The following is a 22214-nucleotide window of genomic DNA, read 5'->3' as shown; positions in this document are numbered from 1 at the left end:
AAGGGGCAGCTAGGTGACTCAGGAGATAGAGAGCCAGGACTGGGGTCAGAAAGACCTGGGTTTAAATCTGATCTCAGGTACTTCTATAACTGTGTAACCCTGGAGAAGTCACTTACCCCAGCTGCTAGCCCTTACCACTCTTCTGCCTTGGAACCAATTATTGGTGATAATTCTAAGACAACTGATAATGGTTGGGGTTTTTTGTTGTTGTTTTAAAGAGAATTTAAGAAAAAGTAGTCACTCATTTTTTCAGGTGTGCAGGCTATTATTAATAGGTGATTTCTGCTATATATTAGACTGAAACAAAGCTTTCAAGAAGTTTTCTGGTGTAATAAAAAAGGTCATATTTGACTACCTCTTAAAAAAAAAAGAATGAAGTGTTCTGTACTATCTGGAACTTTGTGATCCTGTTACCATTATGGAATTCCTTTAACCGTACTGGTACTGAGGAACAAGACCAACTCCAACGTCAAATAATTATAGCAATGAACCCTTAAAAAGTAGACTGGTCTGGAGAAAGAAAGCTGGCCTCAGAGTCTGGAAGATATATGGTTTGAGGTCCTGCCTCTGCCATCACTTAATCTTTCAATACTCCAAACAACTCTGTAAGACCGCAAGTTAGCAGACTATTTAATGATTTGTATTGGTAGAGGGAGGGCAGCTAGTTAGTGCAATGAATGGATTGCTGGGTCAAGGCAATTCATCTTCCCAAGTTCAAATCTGGCCTCAAAAATGGACTGACCTGTGTGCCCCTGGACAAGTCATTTAATCTTGTTTGTTTCAATTTCCTCATCTGTAAAATGAGCTGGAAAAGGAAATGGTAAACCACTCTAGTATCTTTGCCAAGAAAATCCCAAATGGGGTCGAGTCAATATGACTGAAGTCACTGAGTGACAAAAACAAAATGGTAGAGTGTTTCCTCACCAAAGAAATCATAAGCCTGAATGAAATAAAAAAAAAAGAACTTTTATCACCTAGTTTCCATTCGTTCTTATCACCATTATCATTCAGGTTTTAATGTTCAATTTACAATTTATACAACACTGGCCAAGGCACTAAATTTCTTTTGGTCCTACTTTTCCATGTATAAAACTAGGGAGTTAGTTGCTCTATATATCCTATATGGTCCCTTCCAATGTCAGATCTATAATTTTATGCTTCTATGAACTTTGCTAATAAAGGTGTTTAAATATCGACACACATATATACTCTCTTCCCTTTCTTCCTATCTCCAAAAAGGTATGAGAAAAAAGCATCTTAGGAGTTCTCAAAATGTTGGGCCAGTAAAGAAATACAAAGCAAAAACAGATGACTCTTGGAATATAGAAGAAAATTCTGAAAAAATAGATGGAATGTCAATTTCATAAAAATCATCTTGAATTTTTTACTTACAAACTTTTTATTAGTTTTTACTACTTAAAACTGAAAAAAATATATAAGTATATCTAGGTGAGGGGAATGTTCTAATTGTCAATAACGAAAGCAGCACTGGAGAAACATTTCCTTTAGTAATTAAAAAAACAAGAACAATTCAAAAAATTCAGATAAGACTTTAAATAAAATTAATTGGCATGATTGTTCATCTCTATCTGAAACAGAACTTCTTTCTCAATTCCTCCAAAGTATATGCTATAAATAATATAACCATTATTATTTCCTTATAGAATTATTCTCTCTCTTCAAGATAAACCTCTAGAACCACCTTCAACCTAAGGCATTCCCTAATCCCCTCAATTGCTAGTGACCTTCTTCCTGAAATAACTGGAATTTAATTTTTTATTTATTTGTTTTACACTAATTTACATTTACATGTATGTACATGTCTATGTATATTTCTCTTTGTTCCCTAACCTCCATTAGAATGTAAGCTCTTTGAGGATGGTTTCATTCATTGTTTTTATAATTAAGGACCTACCAGAGTTCCTGGCAAATAGCAGACGTGTAAAAACAACTTTTTGATTGATTTCTTTCATGGTTTGGTTCAGCACATAACATGCTACAAGACCACCTCAATATATCTTACAGATTACAAGAGCTTTACAATCTGTACGTATATCTTTATGCAACTGTCTTCTCTAGAATACCATTAGCTCCATGATACCCTCAAAATCTTACTTAGAACTTAACCTACAAAATATTGGGATAGGTCTAAAACCAAAAACCTAAAACACTCACTATCTCCTCAGTGGTGGCAAAGAAAGCTAACACAGGACTGGTCCTTGTTAACATTATGAAGCAAGTCAGGTATTTTTTTCCCCCTTGAATTGAGCTGGTCTCTACTTTTCCTTTTTCTCTTTACCTTTTTCCCTTTCAAGTTGGTGATTGGTCTTGATACATTTTTCTCATCATCTACTCCCTTTTCTTGACAATGCATTCTCTATATGAGTCCAGATCAATATAAGAACTTCTCAGGCTAAACTTTTTGTCTAGGTTCATTGCTTTGCTCAAATGCCCTCTGAAATCTGGTATTTTCTAGCTTCATCTCATATAATTTCTTTCTGGATGATCTTTAAAATATTTTACTTCCTTTTCTCTTTCCATTACCTTCATTATATCTCTCCTCTTCCCCTACTATCAAGTTATCCCTTGGCAGAAAGAATAAAAAAGAAAAAAATCAGTTTAGCGAAACTAACTGAGACATATACCAAATCTAACAGTATATACAATGATCTATCCTTGCAGTGGCGCCCCCATCAGCAAAAGGAGAGAGATGCCCTCTCCATGCATACTTTATGTCAGCCAAATTTGGACTATTTCTCTGTTCTTTGCCCACATCCATCATTTCTTCTTTCTTAACTTTGTTCACCCAGTTCCCTACCTAGAATAGTCATTTTTGAAACTAATGGATTTTTTTTTATCAATCTTTAAAAGACCAATTCAAATACTTCTGCTTCTGCAAGGCTTTCCCTGAGCCCCCCTTGGCAATAAGCACCTTCTTTCCTTCTTAGCTCACATAAAGAATTTTGTTTAACATCCTTTGAATCTACTTACCATGTATTATTGTATTAGAAGCAAATGTATCTTTTTCCCTCAGACTGTAAGCTCTCTGGGGTCAGGGATCGAGTCCTATGTAAACTTTGTATCTCTCTCTTTTGCATGTAACAGGTACTTAATACATGTTTATTGAATTTGAATTCAGCTTCCTCCTAACAGGCATCCAGTAACAGGCATCCAGGCCAAAGGCCAACCTAAATAGACCAAAAAGTAATCTTTAAATCCTCTGCCCTTGCCATTTAGAAAGAGGATTCACCTGACCTCTCACTTCTACCTAGCCATAATTAATACCTGTGGGCCCAACCTAGAAAGGACTATGAAAATAGAATCAGAGGACAGAAATAGCAGAGGTAGAAGTTTACTTCCTTTCTTATTTCTTCCCCAACTGTGATTCATTCTTGGGTATCAAACTAGCTCATCAATTGGCCAGTAAATATTTATTAACTACCTACTATGTGCCAGGCACTGTACTAAATTTCTAGAAAAGGGGGTGGGGGTATCCTTACTCTCAAAGGAACTTAAAACCTAAGAGGAGAGACAACATGAAAACAATTCTATACAAGTCAATCTCTATAGAGAATAAATTGAAAATAATCTACAGGGAATTCACAGTTTAATGGGGGAGACAATATGAAAACAACTATGTTCAATTCAAGCTATCTATGTGACAAATTGGAAATGATCAGCAGAAGGGAGACATTAGAATGAGGGAAGACTGGAAAAAGCTTCTTGTAGAAGGTGGGATTTTAGCTGCAACTTAAAGGAAGTCAGTAAAGAAAGGATGCAGAGGTGAAGAGATGCTGGAAGTTGGGGCAGGTGGGGCAAATGCTTGGAGTCGCTTATGTGAGCAACGTTCCAGCGTTACTAGATTGTAGAGTACTGGTGAATGGGGGTAAGGAGTGGGTAAGATACAGAAGAGGACTACAAATATGTGTGGCTGGGAAGGGGAGATGGTGCTGTTTATGAAAGGATCTGAATGCCAACCATTGGATTTTGCATTTGGTCCTGGAGGTAACAGGGAGATGACATTTTGACAGTTGGGAGGAGGATGGATTAGAGGAGCTAGAGTGGTCAGAGACTTGTGGCAGGCAGTCCCACATTGACATACATAATTAAGGAATGAGGTCATAAGGACCTCCACCACATGGCATGGAAGTGTAAGAGGAGAGAAGGCAGATGCAGAAGATGTTAGGAAAGTAACATCTAAAAGTCTATGCAGCCCACTGTATATAAGGGATGAGGGAGAGTGAAGAGTAAAGGATGACATCGAGGTGGAGAGCCAGAATCCCATCTACTTGTGTTAACTGCTTAGATTCTAGTTTCTGTTCTCCTGAAATTAAAGAACATTTTACTTGATATTCCAGGCTATAACCTGGGTAAAGGTATGAATTCTGTATTATTTTTTATCTTTGTATCATCAGTGCCTGGCACAAAGTAGGCGCTTAATAAATGCTTCTTTTGATTGACTGAATGGCTGCCTAGACATAGGCTAGTTATACTCCCAAGCCTATGCTTTTTTGACTTGTTCCACTTACCCTGAGCTGTTGAAAATCAAGTGTCTCAAAGCACCAGAATTTGAGACATCTGGATGGAAGCACTTTGAAGCAGGAAAACCACTTATCCCCACTACCCCTAATCTTAAAGCAGGTTATGACTGCATGTACTCTGTACTAGTAAATATAATCACAGTAAGAAAGACACAAGGGTTGGAAGGAGCCTTTTGATTGTGTCTTCTAGGTTTTTCAATATTTGTTTACTTATATTGGTTTAAATATTTTTAAGTGCCTACCTAAAAGTTTCTATAACACAAAGATAGATCCATCAGAATCTATTTTTTTGCTCTTATCTCTACTTTTTATTTTCATTCAAAAATGGAATGGGGATGGGCAAGAAAACCATGTATTTCGAGCTATTGTGCTACCATCTACTTTTGGCTAAGCTTAAAAAGTTAAGAGCTTATACTAAAGTCAGTATAATAGAAATCTCTTAAAATTTTATTAACCTAATTTTAAATAATACATATAAAAAAACTAACTCCATGACTTTTATATTACACTTACTTCTAGGAAAGATACATACCACATATTGAGTTCCCTTACTAATGAGGGTTATTTATTTATTTATATTTCTTTTTTAAACCCTCATCTTCCATCCTAGAATCAGTACTATAAATTGGTTCCAAGGCAGAAGAGTGGTAAGGGCTAGGCAATGGGGGTTAAGTGACTTGCCCAGGGTCACATAGACAGGAAGTGTTGGTGGCCAAATTTGAATCCAGGGCTTCCATCTCTGGGCCTGGCTCTTGATCCACTGAGCCACCCAGCTGCCAACACAAGGGCTATTTATATTGTCATCTTGATAAAATAAGTTCATTATGCTGTGCCCATCACTAAATTGTAATCCACTGTAAATTTTAAACACCTATAATGTAGCTTCAGTAATAAAATCTGCTCATAATGACTACTAATTTCAAGAGAACCATAGAAATCTCCATGGTTAAATGAAAGAATGAGCTCCTTATATTAAGTCCCCTTAATATGGCTTTTTAAATTATCATAAAACAATCTTACATAAGTCTAGTAATCATATTCTTAGTGCTTATTGGAACATAAATATTCAAATCAGTCTAAAATAAATCACCATAATAATCACCAACCATGATCCTAAAACAAGAGAAGAATAATCAATGCTCATATACTACATTTAGCCTAGGGCTCTCATCTGTTAAATCCTATTATGTGCATGAGCTGTATAAAGTATTTGTACATTTTGGAAATCTATGAATACAGTAGGATGTGCTAAGAATTCTTTAAAGATATCTTCTAAGAATATAACATTATTACCACTGATAAATGAATAGTTAAACAGAGTATCTTTGTCCATAGTAGTGAATATGTATTTTCCTAAAGAATATTTAGGACAAGAGTAGGAAATTCCTGTAAGACAGTTAAAATCAGAAAATACATCAGAACAAAATAAATTAATACAACCATGTATATCTTTAAGCATTTCTTTGCTGGCTCATAGGTTTCAGATAAGAAAATATATGTTTTGAAAATGAATATGAGAACCAGTGATATTTTAAAAATAAAGGATAAACTAGGCATATACCAGGATAAATTAGGTATATTTTTTTACTAAAAATAAACTAGAACAACTCTTAATTATTAGCCTCAAAAAACATTGGAGTTAGAGCTATATGGGCCCTCAGATCTCTAAATCTCATTTTATATACTAGAAAAATAAGAAAGAAAAAGAGTGATGTGCCTAACATTGAAAGGAAATAACTTACAGAGGCTAGATTAGAACACAGGCACTTCAGCTCTAAATACTATAATATCTAACAGTATTAACGAGACAGTAGAGATTGTTCACAATTCATAGAACTGTCTATCACACCTGGGAAAATGTAAAAAAATTAAAAATTATACCTGACCCCTCACAAATTTAAAATTTAGCAGACTGACAATTCTGTAATATTTCACCTAAAAAGAAACTGTAAAGCAACACTGGAAAACATAATTATTACCTCTGATAAATTAATAATTAAACAGAGTACCTTTGCACATAGTAGGCATTGAAAAATATTTACTGGTTGATATTTTTCAAACAGTCTAGCTGTATATTTACACCTCTCTAAATATATAACCTTTAAGCATTATTGTACAAATGCACATAAAAACAGCCTTCCTAGTGGGTTTGTTTCAGGCAAATGTTTTTCTCAGGTTCAATAAAATCGTACTAGATTAAGGAATGCAGTTCATGAAATTATTCAGAACATATTAGGTGCCATCTAGTGGATATTTTTATAGGGCTTTTGTATTTTTTATCCTACTAGATTCTTGTATTTCCTCCTATTCTTACATAGTCAATATTTTGATATTTTAAGCTTTGAATAAGCTTAAACACAAACACCAACCTAGCCCTGTCCCAACCCACCCACCACACACACCAGAGGGGGAAAAAATAAAAGGTGGACATTCAAGAATATGAACTACATTCTAAAACATCTTTGGAATCTTATAATCCATACTAACATCCATCAAGTTAGTAAATAACATCCTACATCTTTTTAAAAAGAAATGCTACATCTGACTAGTAATATTCATTTTAAACCTCAATTGGGGCAGTGAAAAAGGAGCAACCCAATTATCTCATAAGTGGTCAAATATGGAATAAAGAAGCTTCTACAAGTTTGGAGAGAGATTCAATTTAACAAACATGCTTTTGCCAATCATCACAAATGATGATAATAATAGACAATGAGCACCATTAGAGTTGAACAGTAATTACAGTTACTGCTGCTCTATATGATATAAAACCAAATTTACTTAGAGCAAATAAAGTACATGAGATACATGAAAATTAACATGGTCTTCTGCAAAGCTTCAGGAGTGATATTATTCTTGTCTCAGATATTAGCTACAGCAGAAACATCCTACCTAAAAGGAACTGCAGAAATTTCCATTCTGATCAATCAAGAAACAATTGAAAATATTAATGTAACTTCAAAGATAAAGTAAAATGGCAAATTGAGATAATTATCTAATCACAGCCTTATTTCTCAATAATTTGGAAAAAATTATAAGTCAAATGAATTCTGACGAAATACATCTTCAGATAAATTATAACAACATAAGCTCTCTCTTTTCTCTGATGTACAGACATTTTATGAATATTTTGAAAATATTTAAGGATAGATTATTATGAGGTTGGAATCTATGTCAGTGGGAGGAGAACCTTAGTGAAGAAACTGTAGGACCTTGAAGTATTAAAGATATTTATGCACATGTCTTATTCCTCTATGCCCCATTTGATTATAAGAGCCTTAAGCACAAAGGATAAGTATCTTATTTCACCTTTTTATTCTCAGTTTTTAGGAAAGTGCCCTTCTTATGGAAGGTGCTTAACTATCTATCTTCCATTAATAAAAGGTTTGAATTAATGTCTTTATATTCACTAGAATTTTCACTTTTTTGCTCCCTATCATGCTGGGTTTATAAAATACCTTCCTTTAAAGGACTTCTTATTCTGACACTGATCTTGGGATCCACAATGTGCAGTGGGAATCAACTTGGGTTATCATCTACTTCAACCATTTGATTTTGTAGATGAAGTAACAGAGATCTTAAGAGATTAGCTAACTTTTCTACCATGACATAGTTAATGGCAGACATGCCCTTCATTCTTCTTCAGAATTCCAATTTTATTTCTCAAAAACATACTGTCTACTTATTTGTAAGACATCATGCTAGAAACTAGAAATATAAATGTGAAACAGGATAGTTGTTGCCATTAAGAAACTTAAAAACCAGCAAGGAGGGAAGGGACATGGACACAAATAAATATAATAAAAATAGGATGTGATAATTATAAGGGAGAGGTCCAAAAAACATGGTATGTGGACTCTGAGAAGGGAAAGAAAAATTCTAGGAGAATTTGGCCTTAAACAAAGAGCTAGGGGCAGCTATGTGGCTAAGTGGAGAGAGATTTGGGCCTGGAATCAGGACAATCTGGGTTCAATCTGGCCACAGATTCTTCCTAGCTATGTGATCCTGGGGAAATTACTTAATTCCATTTGCCTAGTCTTTGCCTTTCTGTCTTAGAATTGTCACTAGAACAAAAAGTAAGGGTTTAAAAAAAAAAAAGAATTGGCCCTTAAAGAAAGTTAGTTTCTTAGCAAAGGAATGATATGATCAAAATGGTACATTAGAAAGATTATATGATCTGCAATGTGATGGATGGATTACGAAGGGGAATGACGGGCAGCATCAAGTCAATCAACAGGCTTTTATGGATGAGATGAGCAGGGGCCTGAAAAAAGTCTAAAAAGTTGCAGTGATCCCTGAGAGCAGAAGATAGACCTAAGAGACAGGGGAGAGGAAAGTCTGAGTGGAATAGGAAAAAGAAGAAAAGTTTTTAAGAATTTCTGTGGCTATAGAATCAAAGCGATTTTGGTACTCATCAGATGTGGTAAACTATGTTGAGGGGAAAATAAAAACTCGAAATTCTGAAACTGAATGATGAAATAGAGAAGTTGAGAGGAGATGGTTTTAGAAGACAAATTATAAGATCGGTTTGGGGTATTTTAAGTTTTAAGGGATAGTAGATAAGCATCCAAGGACATACAAGAAAGTAGCTGGAAATGTAGGAATAAAGGTGTGGACCACATACCAAGCAAAGAGATAAAGATCTGGCAATCATTTCTATTGATGTTATTAAAGCAGAAGATATAAATGAGCTTGCAATAGGAAAAAGTAGTTATTAAAAAGTCCAGTAACAGGAGCTGGAGAGGGACATAAACATCTAGGTGGCAGGAGGAGGATAAGAAACCACCAAAGGAGACTTGGAGAGGGAGAAGGAGAAACATCACAGTATCAGTTACAGAATTCAGGGGAAGACAAGGGTAAAGGGTATGATCAAGGTCACCAAACATTATATAGAAGGATCAAGAATGTGAAAGACTGAAAATTAAACATTTCAAATAACTATTTTTTTAAAAAGGACATACTTATATGCTTATAATAGTCTTCAATTCAAATGTCTTAATCAGTCCTAAGCTATTAAAGATTTATGGGTTCCTAAGTTATTATTCTTAAGCTCAAAATTGCACTATGATTTTTGGAACACTATGTATATGTGCATTTGGCACCTTTCTAACTGTTTATACAGGTGTTAGAGAAAATCGAATGGAAGTTGTCAAGAGTAAAATCTACAAAAGAGTTCTGCAAAACAGTGTTAGTCATCTTAATGTCCTGGACTGGATAATAATAATTTGAGAGGCCAGTAAACAGGCGTCAAACTGACTGAAGAAGCTGGTGGCCTTTAGGAAAACTTCATCACCTCTTCAGGAACGGAGGAAGAGGTTTCATGCCTTCCACCACTATTTTCCCAAAGTTTATTTTGGCAACTAATGAGGCTGTCTAGAGGCATTCCATTCATTCATTCATGAGTTTACAATTTTCCCTTTGGTGTTTGTTATTGTAAAGTTGGGTACAGCTGATTTATAGAAATACTCAGAAATTTACCAACACTGGAATGCACACACATATTCATTCACATTTAATCAGCTTGTGTTTCACTTCCCCAGACCTGTGATTTGAATTTATTACTTAAGTTTCCCTTTCAACATTGAAAATATGGTACTTGTGACTTAATTTTAATACTCTAGTTGGGATAACCTTTCTCTTTCTTACAACACTGGCAATTTCTCACTAAAAAATTATTATTGTTTAAATTTGTTGGGTTTATTGATTTTTAATTTTTAGGGGCACACACATACATGTATATCTCATGCAAACTATATACATTGCAAATGAATTTTTAATTAATTGCAAATGAAAATTTATTTCTGACTACAGAAATAAATTGGGGCCAAGAAATGATGAAGAGGGTCAAACATAAAATGAGTTCTTTGTAGGCTTAAAATGAATTACATTAAAGGGTTCTTGTACTGACGGCTTACTTTAGCCTCTCTTCTATAGAATGGTTATACAGGCCACTCATAAGAAAAGGCTTCAAACAGATCAGGTATTCCTACCAGATTACAAACATTGCCAGAGGTTGTAGAGTTAGTCAAAGCAATTCTATACGCTAAGGGTCAGGTAATCCCTTTCCCCTTTTCCCCCAACACTTGGCAACTCTACACTTGAGATCAAAGTCACCAGGTTAAATGTCAAAACTTCTGTGGCTACTAGTATATCACAAACTTCCAATATGAGTCTTTCAAGCTAATGTAAAAGTTTATAATCAATAACAGTATAGATTTACTCTCATGAGCTAGGAATAACCTGTGAAAATTGATGACTTAAGGCAGCAGCCGAAGGATCATTGTGTTTTAGGAAACATGGACATATATTACTCTAGATCAAAGGCTTTATTGACACTAATTTAAAAGGGTCAAATAGAAGAATCAGCATGCCTGGCTCCCATATTATTGGAGAATTTTCAAATTTTTTGATATATGAACGACCATAATATTGACTCCCCCAACACTCGTCACAAAAATTTAAGCTTTATCCAACGTAGGATTTTTATATGATTTTTTACTTTCAAAAATGAGTGTCCATATGGGTATAACTAATGGTTTTGTCTGTGCAAAGTTCACTTAGTGAATTTTGTGATTGGAAGAATGATTAACTTTAGAGTTTATAGCCTGTAACTCCATAAGAGAACTTAGTTATATTCCAACTTAAATTCTGTTAAAAAAAAAAAAAGGAGGAAATTGATTATAAATTTAGTTCTAAGAAATTGGTTAGCTTTAAGTGAAAATTCCACAGACTGTTATATAATCACCATTTTCCAAGAATATATTATTAGGTAAAAATGCCCTAAGTGGGACATTACTAAAATTTGAAAGAGGTCTTTTTATCAGAAAGAGTTTGAAAACTCTCAAATTTATCATGAAAGAGAACCCATTTCCTCTTGAGAAGCCTCATTTTCATACTTTAACTACCTGAGAAATTAACTACTGAACTGATAGAAAACTACATAACTTGGCTAAAAAGAAAATCATTAAAGGACAGGAAGGGGAGCAAAGGACCAGAAATGGTAAAATTCTATTCCCCCCCACCCCCATTGTAAAGCTCTAGGTAGGAAACTCTTAAAAATTACTAAGGATTTAGTAATGGGGGATAAAAATGGCACTTTAATACATTTCAATTCTGGTCAATTAAATGTGTCTGTCCCCACATTACTTTTCTAAGTTTTGTGATCTACCATATGTGGTACTGTTCTTTGGAATTCCATCACCCAGTCTTCTTCACTTGTCTATGGCCTTCTCCTTTATTAAATTTCAAGCTCCTTGAGGTAAAAGATTATCTTTTGCAAGTTTTTTGTATCCACAACACTTGGTACAATGCCTAGAATATATTAGATACTGAATAAATGTCTATTAACTAATTATCTTCCGAAACCTTCAGAAACTATTTTGTTATGAAAATGTTGGAAGCAAAATACATGCCTATCAATTGGTAGTTCAACAAACTGTGATATGTGTGTGATGAAATACTATTGTGCCAGAAGAAATGGCAATTATAGAGGATTCAGAGAAATATGAGAAGACATATAACTGATGCATGATGAAGAACACAGAGCCAGGGAACAAAAAACACAATAACAAATACACATAATATTTTACTATAGTGAACTTAAAATTTTTCTTTGTTGTTACAAGAGAATTCAAAGGGAAAAAGCCATCAGGAAATAGCTATGGATTTTTTTTAAAAAAAGATATTAGTAAAAGAAAATGGCTTTAGAAGGAGACCTGAACATACCAGTATCAAATTTAGATAAATCAAATAAAAAATAAATAAGAAACAGGTAAAAGATGTGAATGAAATCGTAGAAAAATTAGAGATAATAGATATATGGAGAAAAATAAATACAGACAAAAGGAAATACACCTTTTCAGCAGTACATGGTACATTCACAAAGATGGACCATATACCAAGTCATAAAAACATGGCATACAAATGCAGAAAAGCAGAAATAATAAATGCAACCTTTTCAGATCACAAGGCAATAAAAATAATGATCAGTAAGGGCACATGAAGAGCCAAATCAAAAATAAATTGGAAATTAAATAATAGGATTCTCTAAAATCGGTTAAAGAACAAATCATAGAAACAATTAATAATTTCATTGGATAAAATGACAATGATGAGAAATCCTTTCAAACTCCATGGGATACAGCCAAAGCAGTACTCGAGGGGAAATTTATATCCTTCAGTTCATATATTAACAAATTAGGGAGGACAGAGGTCAATGAATTGGACATGCAAATCAAAAAACTTGAAAGCAAACAAATTAAAACCCCCCAGAAAAAAACCAAATTAGAGATCCTAAAAAATTAGGGAGAAATTGATAAAATTGAAAGTGATAGAACAATTGAACTAATAAATAAGACTAGAAACTGGTATTTTGAAAAAACAAGGAAAATAGACAAAGTACTGCTCAATCAAATAAAAATAAAAGGAAAGAAGAAAACCAAATTAATACTATCATAGATGGAAAGGAAGAACTCACCTCCAATGAAGAGGAAATTAAAGCAATCATTAAAAACTATTTTGCCCAATTATATGGCAATAAATATGGCAATCTAGGTGATATGGATGAATATTTACAAAAATATAAACTGCCTAGATTAACAGAAGAAGAAATGGAATTCTTAAATAACCCCATATCAGAAAAAGAAATTGAACAAGCCATCAAAGAACTCCCTAAGAAAAAATCCCCAGGGCCTGATGGATTCACAAGTGAATTCTATCAAACATTCAAAAAATAGCTAATCCCAATACTATACAAACTATTTGACATAATAAGCAAAGAGGGAGTTCTACCAAATTCCTTTTATGACACAAATATGGTACAGATTCCAAAGCCAGGCAGGTCAAAAATGGAGAAAGAAAACTACAGACCTTAATTCCTTAATGAACATAGATGCAAAAATCTTAAATAGGATACTAGCAAAAAGACTCCAGCAAGTAATTACAAGGGTTATTCACTATGACCAGGTAGAATTTATACTAAGAATACAAGGATGGTTCAATATAAAGAAAATCATCCACATAATTGACCATATCAACAAGCAAACCAACAAAAATCACATGATTATCTCAATAGATGCAGAAAAAGCCTTTGACAAAATACAACACTCATTCCTATTGAAAACACTAAAAGTATAGGAATAGAAGGGTCTTTCCTAAAAATAATAAACAGTATATATCTAAAACCATCAGCCAGCATCATCTGCAATGGGGATAAACTAGAAGCCTTCCCAATAAGATCAGGAGTGAAACAAGGATGCCCATTTTCACCTCTATTATTTAGCATTGTACTAGAAACACTAGCAGTAGCAATTAGAGAACAAAAAGAAATTGAAGGTGTTAAAATTGGCAATGAGGAGACCAAGTTATCACTCTTTGCGGATGATATGATGGTCTACTTAAAGAATCCTAGAGAATCAACTAAAAAACTAGTGGAAATAATCAACAACTTTAGCAAAGTTGCAGCATACAAAATAAACCCAAATAAGTTATCAACACTTCTATATATCTCCAACACATCTCAGCAGCAGGAATTAGAATGAGAAATCCCATTCAAAATCGCCCTAGACAAAATAAAATACTTAGGAATCTATATGCTGAGACAAACACAGGAACTATATGAACACAAATACAAAACACTCACCACACAATTAAAATTAAATCTGAGCAATTGGAAAAACATTAACTGCTCATGGGTGGGATGAGCTAACATAATAAAAAATGACAATCCTACCCAAATTAATTTACTTATTTGGTATCATACCTATTGAACTACCAAAAAACATTTTTACTGAATTAGAAAAAAAACATAACAAAGTTCATTTGGAAGAATAAAAGATCAAGGATATCCACGGAAATAATGAAAAAAATTACAAAGGTGGCCTTGCAGTCCCAGATCTCAAACTATTCTATAAAGTGGTGGTCATCAAAACAATTTGGTACTGGCTAAGAGACAGAAAGGAGGATCCGTAGAATAAACTTGGGGTAAATGACCTCAGTAAGACAGTTTATGATAAGCCCAAAGATCCCAGCTTTGGGGACAAAAATCCACTATTTGATAAAAACTGCAGGGAAAATTGGAAGACAGTGTGGGAGAGATTAGGTTTAGATCAATACCTCACACCCTACATCAAGATAAACTCAGAATGGGCAAAATACCTGAACATAAAGAAGGAAACTATAAGTAAATTATGAGAACACAGATTAGTATACATGTCAGACCTTTGGGAAAGGAAAGATTTCAAAACCAAGCAAGACTTAAGAGTCACAAAATGTAAAATAAATAATTTTGACCATATCAAATTAAAAGGTTTTTGTACAAACAAAACCAATATAACCAAAATTAGAAGGGAAGCAACAAATTGGGAAACAATATTCATAACAAAAGCCTCTGACAAAGGTCTAATTACTCAAATTTATGAAGAGCTAAACCAGTTGTACAAGAAAATCAAGCCATTCTCCAATTGAAAAATGGGCAAGGGACATGGATAGGCAATTTTCAGTCAAAGAAATCAAAACCAATAATAAGCACATAAAAAGTGTTCTAAATCTCTTATAATCAGGGAGATGCAAATCAAAACAACTCTGAGGTATCACCTCACACCTAGCAGATTGGCTAACATGGCAGCAAAGGAAAGTAATGAATGCTGGAGGGGATGTGGCAAAGTGGGGACATTAATTCATTGCTGGTGGAGTTGTGAATTGATCCAACCATTCTAGAGGGCAGTTTGGAACTATGCCCAAAGGGCGATAAAAGACTGTCTGCCCTTTGATCCAGTCATAGCACTGCTGGGTTTGTACCCCAAAGAGATAATAAGGAAAAAGACCTATATAAGAATATTCATAGCTGCACTCTTTGTGGTGGCAAAAAATTGGAAAATGAGGGGATGCCCATCAATTGGGGAATGGCTGAACAAATTGTGGTATATGTTGGTGATGGAATACTATTGTGCTCAAAGCAATAATAAAGTGGAGGAATTCCATGGAGACTGGAACAACCTCCAGGAATTGATGCAGAGTGAAAGGAGCAGAACCAGGAGAACATTGTACATAAATGAACATCCTAGTGCAAACACCAACAATATAGAAATGGGTTCTGATCAAGGACACATGCAATACCCAGTGGTATTGCATGTTGGTTATGGGAGGATTGGAGGGAGGGGAGAGAGGAATAGAAAATGATTTTTGTAACCAAGGAATAATGTTTGAAATTGACCAAATAAAAAAATGTCAAAAGAAAAGCACCATATAGATTATAGCTATTATTTGTAGTATTTTAAGATTATTAATTAAATTTATTAATGAATTAAATTTATTTATATTAATAATTTTTTTATTAAAAATGAAACCAAATGGCTTAAAAAAAACTCACTTTGAATAGTTTCTCTGACTGACCCAATCTGAAACTTGAATTCTCACAAAATCACAGAATACTATATGGATGAGGCTAAAAAAATCACTCAGATATCATTTGATATTATTTCTTAGCAAACTGAGGTCAGCTGCAACAGAACACGTATTATTGTTGTTGCTCAATTGTTTCAATGATATCTGACTCTTTGTGACCCCATTTGGGGTTTTCTTGGCAAAGCCACTAGAATTAGTTACCATTTCCCTTCTCCAGCTCATTTTATAGATGAGAAAACTGAGGCAAACAGGGTTAGTAATTTGTTCAGGTTTCTATAGCTAGGAAGCCTCTGAGATTGGATTTGAACTCATAAAGATGAGTCTTCCTTACTCCAGGCCTGACACTCTATCCACTATATGCTGCCTAGCTGCCATATAACATCTGCAAGATACTTAATTTTTTTGGCCTCAGTTTCCTCATGTACAAAATGGGGACCTTGGACTACATGACCTCAAAGGTCCAGTCCAGCTCCAGATCTATGATTCTACAAGTAACTTGCTCAGGCATAATGCAGAATGTGTACTAGGAACAAAAGTCTTTTGACTAAATTGATTTTCTTCCCATTCATTTGTCATTAAGACAATTCTGAAAAAAGTAATAAACCTTGTTTTATGTGACCAATTTATTCTAAGACTTTCTGCATAAGTTGAAAATTGCACAAAATAGCTAACCCCATTATTTAATAAGTATTTCCTATATAAACATACTTTATAACTTTTCTTAGACTCATCAGAGCTAGCATCACTACTCTTGTACTTTGGGGCTATTATCAATAACTAAAGAGTATTAACGAAATGAAGAGAAGCACTGCTCTGATATGGACACAACTTTTTACAAGCAAGAACTCTAGACAATGACTGATGCAAGAGCTAACACACAGCCCAAAAGAAAGTGACAATGAGCATGACTGTATTAACTGCTATTAATCTGGGGGGGAGGGAGGGTTTGGGGGCCGGGGAAGCCTGAGGAAATGATGCAGATTATACATGTAATTAAAATACTTTATTTTACATATTTCTCTGCCCTTATTACTAGTCACATATCTATACTCACACGTGTTGAGTTCATAGAAAATGAGATCCTATTGTATTTAAAACCATGAGATTGTACTAACTTAACCTTTAAAGGAAAACAATTAATGCTTTATAAAATCAATGTAGACAAGATTCAAGCTTTGCCTTCTATGATAAAGTGTCCTTCAAAAATATTTTTCTAGTATTTTTTCCTGAAAAGGGTGAAGTCCCACTCTTTGAAACTTGTTCCAACTAATTTATCACTTGAAGAAAACATAACAGACTGCTGGAGTGCTCCAGTACTCCCACTACTCTCATAATAGTACTCAAAATTCTTAGTTTCTATTTATGGATGACCCTTGGTTCGTCTTAAAAGACTTCCAAAAAGGCCATTCACATTTTTAGAAACCCTAATATACAACTCCAGTGAAGATTGAGACTTAAGTATAAAAAGGATCCCAAGAAATTTCTCTCTCATTTCATAATGTGCAATAATGGGGAAAGGCTGTGGAATCTTCTACTTCTTTTTGCATTCATAAATTAATAATACTTTGCTTTGCATTTATCTAAAATAGCACATTTCTTTCAAAGGCTTAACTCTTGCTTTTTCAAAGATGTAACATTTATTTTAGTAATTACAAGCTGCTTTTTATTTTTTTAATATAGTCCCCTATTGATCATGTCCAGTGTCATGAGAATTCCCCATTCATTTATGTGTAAAATAAGAATTAAAATTGTTTTCTTTACATTTGAAAAACTAAAAGGAAGTGATTCTTAACCCTTGCTCTGGGTTCAAAGGATCTAAGTTCAAATTCCTATGCTACTATGCTATTTCCTACGTTCAAGTGACTTCCCTGTGTTTTAGTTTCCTCAAATGAACAAAATGAGAAGGTTGGACTAAATGGCCTCTAAGTCACTTGCAGCTTAAAATTCTATGATCAAGTCCACACAAACAAGTGGATGGCCGACAGAACTATACTAGTAACTCTCATTTCAACATTCTAGACATTAGACTATACTCTTATATTAAAACAATTTGACTCACTCAAAAGCTTAATGAATTTTTAAGTGAGATTTTACTCATCCCTAATTGGTGGCTGGTTTTTCATCATCAAAAAATACAAAATTAAAGCTCTTTGCAGCTCTCATAGAGCTTTTGGATGCCTGTATACTCTCTGAAGGTGATTTGGGGATGGGAAAATCCTCAAAACAAAAAAGAAAAGAATTGAAATTTGCAAGCACATCTAAATAAAGTCAGACAGAGCCAGGATGAAAGGTAGCAGATGGTTTGTGATACTGGCACTAACCTAATGTAAAAGGACCTAGAGGAAAGGTTCCAGGCATTTTGGGTAGATCCCCTAAGGAGGATTTATGGAAAGACATGTCTAAGAATTACAAAGGATGACAACCTAGGGATGGGGAGCAATCCGTGCTGCTAGAGAGGGTACAGACATTGATAAGTCCATACATCTAATGAAATCTAAATGTTTCCTCAAATATCTAAATAGAATGAGCTCCCCCCACCCCCCGCCATTGAACATTATTTCCAGAATGGACATCCAGTTGTTCCATGATGCTAACACTTTTTTATTGCCTAAATATTTACACCAACTACCAGTCATGGATAGAATTGCTATTTGCAGCCTTGTAGGACTCTAATAAAATGTGTGAACAGTTTTTATGCTTCACATTTTATTTTACACAGCTCAAAAGTCTTTGGGGATATCATTCTAAATATGTTCCTGGCCTTGTCCATTTCATGGTCTGAACTGATTTTCTTTGCAGAATTCAACTATTCACCTATTTTCACTGAGCATTAAAAGGTTCTTTTCTCTCCATCATGACCTCCCTAGCCTCTGCCCTGAATTTCCGAAAAATGTGCTAGTGTAGTACGGTCTGAATAATCTGAAAGCTTCACTGGATGGTCTCCAATGGGAAAAGCAATAGATAGTTACAGTGAAGATTCAATTTATTCTTTTGGCCATCAGTATAGAGTACTTTCAACTATTCCAATTAGTAGCATTTAAGGTACACTATATCAAAATTCAGCCACATAATAACCAAGCTGAGTCCTGGAAAAATAGAAAAAGATCTAAACACATTTACCTCCCCTTGATAACCTGCTAGGGTGAGGGCCCTGTGGTTTCATGTACTGTCAGACATCCGTGAATCAATCAAAAAGCATTCTTTAGGTGTGGTTTTTGTTGGTTGCTTTTGTAGATCCCCCCTCCCCCTTATATCACAGGGAAGAATTCAAATGAAATTAAATGAGTAAATGTCTGTAATGTCAAATACAAAAGGCATCAGTGTAACTATGAAAAAAACAACTGGCAACAAACTATGTAAGATTTAATGATTAATGTTATATAGAAGTTACTACTGTGGCAGCCAATGTCTAATATGAATGCTTATTTTGATTTTTTTTTATGCTACTGAATTCAAATAATTTTTGTTGGGCAACTGCAGAAGCTCATCTGAGTCAAAGGACGTATTTCAAACAGCTGCTTTGTTTTTGGGAACCTCAAACAATCTCAGCTTGAGTAACAGCAGGTTGTACAAAGAGGAAAAAAATACCTTAGAGAACAAAAATATCTGTCAGCCAAAATATGTTCCAAGTATCATTAATTGTCCCTAAAAATAAAAGAGTACTACAAAGGAAGATGTTTTATATTGATTTTTGTAAAACATAAAAACTTCACAGATACTCTCTGGTGAGGAAAATGAAGTCTAATTACAGGGTGTCCCAAAAGTTTTAATGTAGGCATTTTTTTTTAAATCCTTACTTTCTGTCTTAGTAACAACTCTAAGACAGAAGGGCAAGGGCTAGGAAAATGAGGTTAAGTCACCTGGGAGTCTCTGAGGCCAGATTCAGACCCAGGTCTTCTACTGAATCGAGGCCTGGAATTCTATCCACTCCACTGCCCAAGTTTTAAGCAATTATTATAGCTCACTAAGACTTTGAAGAGATCCTGTATTGTTATATAAAGTAACATGCTATTTACCCAGAGGTCACTCTTGGTACCTCAGGTTCTTTCATTTTCATAGAATTAGACTAGATAATACCTGGTTCTTTTCAGCTTCAGCACTACTGATCCTGTGCTTCTCCCTAAAAAGTATCCCAAATCAAACAGTATCATTTTGGATGTACCATTTTTATGGAAAAGAAACAAATCACAACAATAATCTAATATAGAAGTGAAGAAGTTGCATGGAATGGTCTGAGATCTCTGTATATATATTATAAATTTATATATAGTCCTAATCTTCTAAATTTTCCATATCCATGATATTTTATAGTAATCATGGATCTTCATAGTAATAATTCTGAGACACTACAGGATATTCAAATAATCTATCATAGTTGCTTGTTAAGAAAGGAACTGAACAGTAGTTACAAGATTACAAATCTGTTATAAGATTAGGACTGAGTGCTGAAACAAAATGGTGTTTCCAATTTATCCTAAATTACATAGAAAATTTTGAGCAGAATATTCCATGTCTCATGTATTATGGTTAATAAAATTTTACTCTAGTTTTAATTTTCAGAAAAATGTGTATTTTCTTCCTGCCATCATGCCAACCACTCTTTGGTTGATTCGATATAATCTCTTACAATCAATTAGAATGACTAAAATTGAAACAAAAGATATCTAATAAATCAATTTTTATATATTTGGGGAGTACTTGTCTATAAATGACAAGAGGGAGGCATTTTGTAAAGAGTTTCTTGTTAGAGAAAGTTTTTAAAATACAGAAGCTTCAGATCTATATCTCTAGGTCCCTACAGGAATCTTCCCTCTATAGACAACACCACCATATCCACCGCCATCATCAAAGAATTTATATATTAGTGTACAAAATCTTTCACAAATATTATTTCATTTGAGCCTCAGAACAACCCTGGAAAGTAAATGTTATTATTATAATTCCCACTTTACAGGTGAGAAAACTGAGGTTGATAGTGGTTAAATGACTCTACAGACTACAGGCTACAGCACTCTATTCACTGTGTCACATCCTTCTAGAATCTCAAACTAAATATGGCCAAAACAGAATTCATTATCTTTGCCCTAAGCCTGTGTTCTTCTCTTTTGAACTCTACATTTTTTAATAAGGCATTACCATTCATTCATCCAGTCATTAGTGTTTGAATTTCTATCCACAATATTCTTCATAGCAATAATTCTGAGACACCGCAAGATATTCAAATAATCAATTATACTTACTTTGATTAATAAAATTATATGAGTAATGATTTAGAACTGCAAGGGGTCTCAGTGGCCATATAGTCCAACTCCATATTTACAGATGGCAAAATTGAGTACCATTGAGGTTTAATTGACTTGCCCAAGGCAATACAATTACTCTGTGACAGAGGGAAGGTTTGATTTCAGATTCTCTCAATCCAAATCTAAAGTTTAAACCAGTTCCCGAGCCCTGGATCTCTCCTCTGATCTTATCTGGTCCTTCCTCCTCTCTTCCCCCTACCACTTCACCACAAGGTTCTCTCTGCCATCTTCCTTGTATATTGCAAGAGCAGACCATTTTTATCCCTTCCAATTCCAACATTTATTAAGTACCTACTACAAAAATGTTAAGGACACAAGGAAATGCAAAAGATAATATTAGTTCTCAAGATCTAATGGAGAAGAAAACATGAAAACAACTCACTAATTAGTGATAATCAATAAAGGGAGGGCAATAACATAGAGGGATCAAAGAAAGGTGGATCAAGAGAGAAAGTAGGATTTTGGCTAGGATTTGAAGGAAGCCAGAGAATGAGGAAAGAGATGAGAAGAAAAAACATTCTAGGCATAGGGAACAGTCAGTGGAAATGGCTAAAGAATAACAACCTTTCTCATCCAAAGATCTTTGGTTCAAATACTTTCAGTTGCTCTATATTTTCTAAGACGTTAAATTGAACTTTCTTTGCCTGGTATCCAAGGTTGTTTTTTATAAGGCACTCTTCAAAGCCTTTTCAGTCTGATGCCAAATACTAAATGATCCAGCTGAAATAGATTATTTATTCCTATGGTATGTCCTGCCCTTGAGTGCATCCACACTCTTATTAGCTGTGACTGGAAGGTCCTCCTTCCTCCCCTGTGCCTGCCGAATTCTCATCCATCCTTTAGAGCCCATCTCAAATATACACTCCTCAGTCTCCATCACTCACCCTCCATGAACCCCATCACTCACTCTCCGTGTGCAAGGGGACAAGAGAAATGCTTGAACCTTACTTTATGTCTCATTTTCTCT

At 34.5% G+C, this 22214-nt stretch overlaps 1 protein-coding gene across 7 annotated transcripts in view; it reads right to left on the bottom strand.

Moving 5' to 3' along the window:
* The window catches only part of BBX (BBX high mobility group box domain containing), a 251937-nt gene that overhangs the window by 207264 nt on the left and 22459 nt on the right, over nucleotides 1-22214 (bottom strand). For 3 of the 7 annotated variants that reach the window (XM_016433423.2, XM_056793425.1, XM_056793422.1), the window contains exon 2: nucleotides 2992-3188. The exons of the other annotated variants lie outside the window; for them this stretch is intronic. In XM_016433423.2, the coding sequence (XP_016288909.1) occupies nucleotides 2992-2994 (3 nt within the window). In that variant the 5' untranslated portion in view covers nucleotides 2995-3188. The remainder of the gene's footprint in view (nucleotides 1-2991; nucleotides 3189-22214) is intronic. 7 annotated transcript variants of the gene reach the window in all.

This window comes from Monodelphis domestica, chromosome 4 (genome assembly GCF_027887165.1).
Source record: "Monodelphis domestica isolate mMonDom1 chromosome 4, mMonDom1.pri, whole genome shotgun sequence".
In the NCBI taxonomy this organism is placed as follows: Eukaryota; Metazoa; Chordata; class Mammalia; order Didelphimorphia; family Didelphidae; genus Monodelphis; species Monodelphis domestica.
The sequence above is the reverse complement of the archived record's forward strand: the minus strand, read 5'-3'. Positions and strand labels throughout refer to the sequence as shown.